Source organism: Propithecus coquereli, unplaced genomic scaffold (genome assembly GCF_000956105.1).
Source record: "Propithecus coquereli isolate 6110/MARCELLA unplaced genomic scaffold, Pcoq_1.0 Scaffold81, whole genome shotgun sequence".
Taxonomy (NCBI): Eukaryota; Metazoa; Chordata; class Mammalia; order Primates; family Indriidae; genus Propithecus; species Propithecus coquereli.
Genome location: NW_012154285.1, coordinates 6,545,851 through 6,554,882, shown reverse-complemented (window position 1 = coordinate 6,554,882; position 9,032 = coordinate 6,545,851). Strand labels below are relative to the sequence as shown.

The 9,032-nt window shown below is 47.1% G+C and overlaps 1 protein-coding gene across 1 annotated transcript; it reads right to left on the bottom strand.

The window, feature by feature from the left end:
- Window positions 1-7,992, bottom strand: ERP29 (endoplasmic reticulum protein 29). Its single transcript, XM_012663493.1, has 3 exons — window positions 7,734-7,992; window positions 2,960-3,098; window positions 1-822 (listed from the first exon to the last, which is right to left on the bottom strand). Exons 1-3 carry the CDS (start codon window positions 7,872-7,874, stop codon window positions 320-322), a joined length of 783 nt encoding a protein of 260 aa, XP_012518947.1. The 5' UTR covers window positions 7,875-7,992; the 3' UTR covers window positions 1-319.
- Window positions 7,993-9,032: the final 1,040 nt, after the last annotated feature.

Genomic DNA, 9,032 nt, shown 5'->3' with positions numbered 1-9,032 from the left:
TCCACTTAACCCAAACACTGAAACTTTAATTGGATTAGAATTACACCTGTCAAGGACCTGGGTTGTACACTCCTCTTTATAGCACCAATTCCTTCTGAGGGACACTTCACTAGCCATGTGTGTAAGCGCTCCAGCTCTCCCCAGACTGGCTATAGCATGGTCACATCAGCATCAATGTCCAGACATACTCAGGGCTCAGAATTCTGGTGCAATACCACTTTTTCCACCACCTCCTTATATTCCACAAGGGTCTCACGGCCAGCAGTTAAGTCTCCCCTCCCCACCCCAACCAAACCTTGGAAAACCTTAACGCGCCTTTTTACAGCTCCTCCTTCTCAGCCCCTTTCTTCTGGAAGGCAGTCAGGATGTTTAAGCTCTTCTGGAGCTCCTCCTTCTTCCCGTTGCTCATTTTGTTCTTCTCTATCAGTTTGGCAATCCGGGTCATCTCTGATGCTGGGAAGTCCTCCCCTTGGTCTAAGATCTTCCCCATGATCTTCAGGTATTGCTCAGCCCACTTCTTCTCAGTCTCCTTCACACTCGAGAGGTTGTCACGCCCCTGCTTCATGAGGGCCTGGCGGGCCTCCACGCCAGAGGCCCTGATGAACTCCCCAGCCAGGGAGTCATATGCAGGCAGGCAACCAGGCATGCCTAGGTAGACCCCTTGCCCCTTTAGCCAGCGCTGAATGGCACCAACCTTAACTGCCCCACTATACGGGACTGGGTTCTCAAAGTCCCCATCCCGGAAGAGGTAGAAGACTGGATAGCTCTCTTTGTCCAGCTTGTATTTCTCACTCAGCTCCATGTTCAACTTGTCACCATAATCTGTGAACAGAAACCAGATATGAGGAGCAAGACCATGAAGAACTCAGGGCAGGAAATCGCTATGGGGCCTATTTGACCTGAGGGGAATAATTTTCTTGGCTATGTAATAGTTCAAAGGATGGACCCTGGTTTGAATTCCTCCTCTGCCATGTGGCATCAGACAAATCATTTAACCTCTCTGAACTTCATTTTCTTCATCTGAAAAATGGGGATTCTTCTGAATATTTATTATATGCCCACTATGTGCCAGATACTGCTCTAGGTGCTGGGGATCTAGTTGTAATTAAGACTATCAAGCTCTCTGACCTCAAGGAACTTATATTCTTCTAAGGGTGAGAAGAGAGATGATAAACAAATGAACATAAATTACCATGATGAAAATAAACAGGGCAAAGTGACAGAGTGACTGGGTAGGGCCTCCTTATGGACATGACATCGGCTGGGTGACCTGGATGTCAAGGAGCAAGCCACATGCAGCTCTGGGGAGAGTGTCTCTCAGACAGAAAGGACTGCAAGTGCATAAGCTCTGAGACAGGACTGAGCTCAGTGCACTTAACAATTACAAAGGCCAATGTGGTTGGGGCTTAGTGAGAGAGGGGAGGGAATGAGGAAATATGTACATGAGACCGGGCAGAGTTAAGTGCTTAGTAAGTGGTAGCTGCTGTTAGTATTTCCAATGTCCTTCCTAACAGGCAACAGCAGTCCCAAGGACTGATGCTGTGACAACTGGTTTCTTACACTTTGCCAAAAAGAAATGGCCAAGACCAACAACTGGTAATGTTGGAAACCTGGGGTTCCAATCCTAATTCTGCCACTTAACAGTTCCACAATCTTGAGCAAGTTACCTCTCTACGCATTAGTTTTTTCAGTTGAAAAAATGGGAGTAATGAAACCATAGTACTTCCTTTGTGGAGTTGTCACAAGGATGAAACATGCGTATAACACTCAGCACAGTGGCCTGGCACACAGTAAACATTCAATAAATGTTAGCTATTACTACTGTTATTATTCTAAAAGCACCAAGCCAGTTGGCCTGACGTTGAGTCACACTTGCCCGACTGCCCTGGAGAGGTGTGCTAGCCATCTTTACCCACGAGCAAATTTTCTAGTAGGTTCCCAGGTTACTAGGGAATGGAGGCATCCCAGCTGGGAGGAAAGTGAGACAGGTAAGAAAGAGTCCACTGCCTGGGACTAAATACAGGTGGAGTTCTGGATGAGCCACTGCAAACCCCACAATCTGAGAGAAGTCATTTAAGCTTCTTGAGCTTCAGTTTTTCCTCAAATATAAAATGGAGATAATACATCCTGCTTCTCAGGCAAGGTTCAAGTGAAGATTAAAAATGCAGTATGTGCTGGGCATGGTGACGCATACCTGTAATCCCAGCTACTCAGAAGGCTGAGGCAGGAGGATCTTTTGAAGTCAGGAGTTTGAGACTAACCTAGGCAATACAGTGAGATCCCAGCTCTAAAAAAATAAAAAATTTAGCAGGGCATGGTGGGAGGTTGAGGTGAGAGGATCCCTTTAGCCCAGGAGTTCGAGGCTACAGTGAGCTATGATTGTGCCACTGCACTCCAGCCTGGGCAAGGGAGCAAGACCCCATCTCTTTAAAAAAATGCAGTGTGTATGCAGATCTTTACATTGTAAACCACTAAATGTTGGTGATTATTATTATTAAAGCTGTCACTGTAGTTAAAAGGTGCCCTTGGATTGGTGGCAGCACCAGTGCATTTGAGGTAAAGCCAAAACCCAACAGTTTACAAAAGCTGGGTTACAAAAGCTAAAATGAAGACAGGAGACCTGCCAACGTTGTCCCCTAGGAAACATGGCACCCCCTCTGCCAAGTGTTCCCTACAAGGAGAGCTCAAAGGTCTTATAGTTTAATGTCACATGGAGTGGAGGGTAAAGGAAGAGGGGTTCCCTTCCCTTCAAGCACCTATAAGACTAAGGTTCCATGGTCCCACAATCTGCTCAGGCTAAGCTTACTATGGGCACCAGATTCTTTGAGAGGCCATGAACCCACTTGTACTGTGAGGATGGCTCAGAAGAAAAGGTGCTGGGAATTCCCCCTCGAGTAGGGAAACAACTCCTAGCTTCCTCCCTCACTGCCCTCCCCAGTCGTCCTGGACTTGTCCATACCTGAGATCCCCACCTCTGCCACCAAGAGATCATCGCTGGAGGCCGAGTTTTCAGCAAGACGCTTGAACTCATCCTGCTTCTCACCGTAGGGGTACTGTGTGTCGAACTTCACCAAGACGAACTTGCTTTTGGGAATGACCTGAGGGCGTATAGAGCTGAGCAAGTGGGGTGTTCTGGGGACCTTTGAGGGCTAATTCCCCTTCCCAAGGAGCCCCTGTTTAAGAAACAGTGGAAACAAGCCCACAGGGGAGACAAGCTCTCACAAACTAATACTCATTCATTCACCCACTAATTCATTTATTAATTTAGTGATTGCCTGCTATGTGCATGGCACCCCATTGGGTACCTGTTCACGTTAACTACAGATATATACAACACTGTTCAGAATAAACAAAGCTGTTGACATACTTAGGTCTTCTCCTCCAGCCTTCCTTTCAGGAAGGCTAAGGAAACCCTTCGCACACTACACTGGCTCCTGCCATGCCCATGATCCCAGAAGTACTCTCAGTAACACTGAAACAGAAATCTGACAAAAACAAACAAAATCATCTACAACAGAGTTGGCACCATGGAGGATGCTTTGGCTAGAGAGGCCAGGTTTGAGACAGTATCGTCTGCCTAGACACAGTTCCCCTTGGCTAGATCTCTGGGTCCTAAACTGTCAAGCCCAAGACATTTGTTTTAATTGTGGTAAAATTCCCCTAACAGTCATGATTTTAAAGTGCACAATTCAGTGGTATTTAGTGTGTTAACAGTGGTGTACGACCATCACTACTATCTAGTGCCAGAACATTTTCATCACCCCAAAAGGAAACCCTGTACCTTTTAAGCAGTCACTCCCCAGTGCCCCTCCTCCCAGCCCCAGCAAGCACTAACCTAGCTTCCTGTCTCTATAGATCTGTCTATTCTGATGGAATCATATACCACGTGGCCTTTTGTGTCTGGCTTCTTTCACTTAGCGTGTTTTCAAGGTTCGTTCATGTTGTAGCACGTATCAGCACTTCATTCCTCTTCATGACCAAATATTCTACTGTATGGACAGACCACACTTTGTTTATCTGCGTATCAGTTGATGGATATTTGGGTTGTTTCCACCCTTTTGGCTACGGTGAATAGTGCTGCTGTCAACATTCACACGCACATTTTTGTTTGAACACCTGTACGCAATTCTTTTTTGTTTGAACACCTGTACGCAATTCTTTTGGCTAGAACCTAGGAGTGGAACTGCAGGGGTCATACGCTAAGTCTAGGTTTAATTTACTGAGGACCCAAGGACTTCCTTTTAATGGTTTCTCCCAATGTATAAACTTTATCTAACAAGTATCCTTGTTAGAGTCAGTAATATTGCCTTCCTCTCTTCTCAAATTTTTTGTTTCTCCAACCCAAGTAATCAATACTGTCAAGTTTTTTTAATCACAGGCAATCACTGTCAAAAATTATGTCAGGTTGACATAATTCCAGCTGCAGGGAAAGGAACTTAAATGTTTTTGTTAGTCCTTGTCCTTTACTATATATTGATGTTCACTTGGCTTTAGGTTTTTAAAAATATTTAACACTGCCTAGGACCACAGAGGAGAAGCCACCAGAACAGGTCATCTTCAGATGCCAAAAAGTCTTGAGCTCTGGGGGCCTAAAAGCAGAGAAGACTTAAAATATAAACCAGATCACATCCCTCTGGCCCAAATGGCCTTATTTCAGTCCAGCACACTAAACTTACTCCCACTCAGGGCTTTTTCATTTGCTCTCTGCTGGCTGGAATGCCCTTTCCCTGGTCATGTCTTTATCACTCAAGGCTCAGGTCAAACGTCCCTTCCTAATGAGGACTCCTCCAATCAGACCATCTAATGTTGCTTCATTTCCATCATACTCTGGTATCATTACCCTGCTGCCTTTTCTTCACTGCATTAATCATCCTTATTTGCTTGTTTGTTTTCTGTCCTCTCCACTAGAATGTACATTTATGTGAATAAGGACCTCATCTGACCTGTTTTCTGCTTGATCCCTAGCACTCGACAGTGCTTGGTAGATGCTCTGAAAATACATGATGAATGGACAGTACTCTGGAGGCTTTGGTAACAGAGGCTACATGTCCGGGGGAAAAAAAAGTTTAAAAAGCACAACACAGTATACCTACCTTCAAGGGGCCTACACTTATATTATGGAATAATATTAACAATCACGCAGTGGTCTAACACTGGAATAGAATTTTTTACTTTCACCATCCTTAGCTACCACGGTAAGGCAGAATGGTTTTAAATGGCAAACATTTGCATAAAGAATTTTTTCTTGTTATCTTAATTTGTTTAGAAGTCTCTCCCTGTTCCTCATCCACTTCCTGCCAGCTCTCAGTGTCCAGTGAGTAGAAATCAGCTCTGCCATTAACTACAGACAGGCAACTTGTTTTTCCAAAGTACAGATAAATTCATTACTCATTCATTTGTTCACAGAGTAAAAAGTTACTAGGCTGGATGCGGTGGCTCATGCCTGTAATTTGCGAAGCCAAGGCAGGAGGATCACTTGAGGCCAGGAGTTTGAAACCAGCCTAGGCAACATAGTGAGAACCCATCTCGTTAAAATAAAACAAAAAAACCAAAAACCGTTACTACTACCTATCATGTGCCAGACACCATTCTAAGTGAACACAGCAGAAAACAAAACTGGGCCTCTTATCTAGCAATGGAGAAGGGGAAGAAACAACAAAAAAAAAGATGTTGGAAATCACTAAAAGGCAAAGCACGAACAAGGCTACAGGACAAAACAAAACACTAGTAAACTCCCCTTTTGTTCAATGGTGATGGGAAAGAATAAGATTTGCACTGAGACTGGAGAAAACATTTGTTCATTCATCCAACAAATTATTGAGCACCTTCTATGAGACAGGTAACCTGCTATGCTGTGCAGATGATCAGGAACAAAATACACAAGGTACTTACTCACAAGCATATTATACTGCAGTGTGAAAGAAAGACGGTAAAACAGACAAGAAAAAAAATCAGTTATGAGCGCTCTACAGAGAAATAAAACAGGGTAATGTGAATGGCACTTTATTGAGACAGGGTCTCACTCTGTTGCCTGGACTAGAGTGCAGTGGCATCATCATCAGAGCTCACTGCAGCTTCAAACTCCTGGGCTCAAGCAATCCTCCTGCCTCAGGTTCCCAAATAGCTAGGACTACAGGCCTGGGCCACAATGCTGGGCTTATTTTTCTATTTTTTGTAGAAATGGGTCTCATTATGTTGCCTAGGCTGGTCTTGAGCTCCTGGCCTCAAGCGATCCTCCTGTCTCAGCCTCCCAAGTGCTAGGATTATAAGCCTGCCTGAGCCACCACATCTGGCTGTGACTGGCACTTTAGACTGGAAAGAAGGGAAATCAAGGAGGAAGTCTGAGGAACCTAAACCTGAATGATGAGAAGTAACCAGCCTTTCAAAGATTAGGCAAAGAATATTTCAATCACAAGAAACAGCTAGTGCAAATGCCCTAAGGAAGTAATGAGCTAGGATCATTCAAAGGACAGGGGAGGAGAATGCGTAGAAGAGAGGAGAGGGAAGCAAGGGGTCAGATCCTGTAGGACTTAGGCTAGGGTAGGGTGTAGAGGTTCAAGAGTGAAAGCAGGGAGACCAGTGAGAAGGCTACTGTAATGTTAGCCTAGACCAGGGTGGTCTCAGTAAGAAATGCTGTTAAATTTATGGAGTGTAGTTTCCCTTTGAGTCACACTTGGAGTGTGATGTTACCCAACTCCCAATGGAGCTGGGTAAGGTAGTGGTGTTACTTTGCCAATAGAGCATAGGGTGCTGTGGGGTGTGCCTGCCAACCAACAAAGCAGCCATTCCTACACTTTTAAATTCCTGAAACTTTGCCTTGAATGAGCTACAAGTGCCAAGTCCACGACAGGGAACACTTGAAAACAGGAAGATTCAACCACTGGAGACAGATTTAGAGCTCCAGTTCTAGGTTTCACTTCCCTAAAATGGGTACAAACCACGTAAATAAAACGACTGGGTCTCTGCCAACAATTAGCTTGCACACCTCCTAAAGAAAGTGAAAAACTACTAGTGGGTGAAGACAGGTGCAAGAAGGGACTGGGACTGCGGTGTTGCATTCAGCCTTCAACATTTCCAACCGTCCATTTACCTAGGCCAGGATCCCAAATTCGTGGGGGAAATAGTGGCAAATTCTTCCACTCCTTGATCTGATTTTATTCATTTTGTTCCCAGACCCAAGATGTTCCTTGAAGAGTGGTTGAGCCGAACGAACCTTATTCTTAACGCTTGCACTTTTCAAGGAGATTCATGATACCTGACTATTGTTTGCAAACTGCAAAGCAGGCCGCAATCCACACTCAGGAAGAGGGGCAGAGAAATGCATGCTAAGGCGGCGAGTTCGCCCCGCCATCCCCCCTCCCTTACCACAGCCGACGAGCCGGGTGGCGTCGACCTCGCACCGCCCTCCGGTTCTCTTACTTGGAACTCTAGGGTTGAATCTTACCCCGGCACCGCCCCCTTCAAAGGGAAAGGGCACTTAGTTCCCTCAGCTGCATCTTTGCAAAAGAGGAAGAAGTATAAATGCTGCAAAAGCAAGGGTGCGCCGGGACCCCCGGAGCGTGCGTGCCCCAGTGGTCACGATATGTCCCAGGCTCAGCGTCCACTAGGCCTACAGGATGGTGGGAAGCCTCGGGATCGTTACTACAAACCACTTCTCGCCAGTCCTCGGTATGCAGCGTCGCCCATGGGAGCCCTGGCTACACCTGCGCGCGATGTCCGCCGCCCCCCCTTACCTTGTAAAAAGTGACTGTATCCAGGGGGAGGGCGCCCTTGGTGTGCAGGCCGCTGCCGCCATGTGGAGCGCAGAGGACCAGGAGGCCCAGAAGGAAAAGCAGGGGAGAGACAGAAGCGGCGCAGGGGACGACGGCAGCCATAACGCCGGATTTCGGGAGTTGGAGGTAGGAAACCTGTAGCGAACTACCCGGAGGCAAGGGTCACGTGACTAAGAGGGCGGACTTGCGCGCGCGCGCACGTAGACACCCTGAGAGACTCACGCCGGCGTAGGGAGAAAATCGGGCGGGGGGAGGGCTCCGCGTGAGGGGCGGGAAATGGGACTTTCGCGCACGCGCACTCGGCGAAGCTCACACCGCCCAGAGTGAGAGGGCGGGGCCACGTGTGTGTGTGGGGGGGAATGGAACTGCTGCGCACGCGCCCTCGGCGAGGCTCGTGGCGGGCTAGCTCAGTTCCCGTCCTCCTCCGCGAGAGGAGAGGCGCGAAGCGCGTGGTTGGCGTCGCCGCAGGAATTACCTTGCTGTTTTTCTTCCTTTTCGGAGATGACCGGGCCAGCCATCATTTCTTCCTGCCATTGGTCCCTCAGGTAGTCGGTTCGGACCCGCTACTACCCTCGGTTAGCCTGTTAGTCAAGTCCAGCCACTATCCCTAGTCAGTCAGACTCTGCCACTCCCCTTAGTCGGCTGTTGCACTGCTCACCTGGGCCGCTCGGCCAGACTCGGCTGTCGGTATGGCTGTCGGGGCCCTGTCAGGCCTGCTCTGAGGTGAGCGGTCAGCTTTACTGAAAGCTGAGTGTCTGCCCAGCTATGCCCTAGGCTCCAGGAAGATTAAAAAAAAAAAAGCCTAATTCTGTTCCACAGATATTTGTTCAGTGTGTGGTTTATGCCAGATCCTGGCTTTGCCTGTGAGAGTACAGAGCAGAGATAGACGAGACAGTTCTGTGCTGAAGGAACTCACCACGTTAGCGGAGGAGGAGACATAGGAGTAACCACACAGCTAGTACAGTGTACGTGCTATAGAGTAAGACTGTATTAGGGTATTGTGAAGATGCAAATGGAGAGTCAGCCCTGCTCAGTGGGGTCAGAGAAAGTTACAGGAGATGGTTTTATACCTGGAACTTGAAAGAAGAGGGGGCATTATTGAGGCAAAGGGAAACAAGCTATTTCTAACAGAGGGAAAAGCATGCACAGACATGTTGGGGAACTGGTTGAGATAAATCTGAGGCAGATTCTAAAGGGCCTCACTAAGAGTTTGGAGCCACCAGAGTTTTTTTTTTTTTTAATCACTAAAAAGCAATCCAT

Excerpts from the sequence above, each read along its gene's own strand:
- ERP29 (XM_012663493.1), bottom strand. The coding sequence starts at position 7,874 with ATGGCTGCCGTCGTCCCCTGCGCCGCTTCTGTCTCTCCCCTGCTTTTC. Across the intron at positions 3,099-7,733 it reads ATACAGTCACTTTTTACAAG|GTCATTCCCAAAAGCAAGTT; the intron begins GTAAGGGGGGGC and ends ATACGCCCTCAG. Across the intron at positions 823-2,959 it reads GGCAGAGGTGGGGATCTCAG|ATTATGGTGACAAGTTGAAC; the intron begins GTATGGACAAGT and ends TTCTGTTCACAG.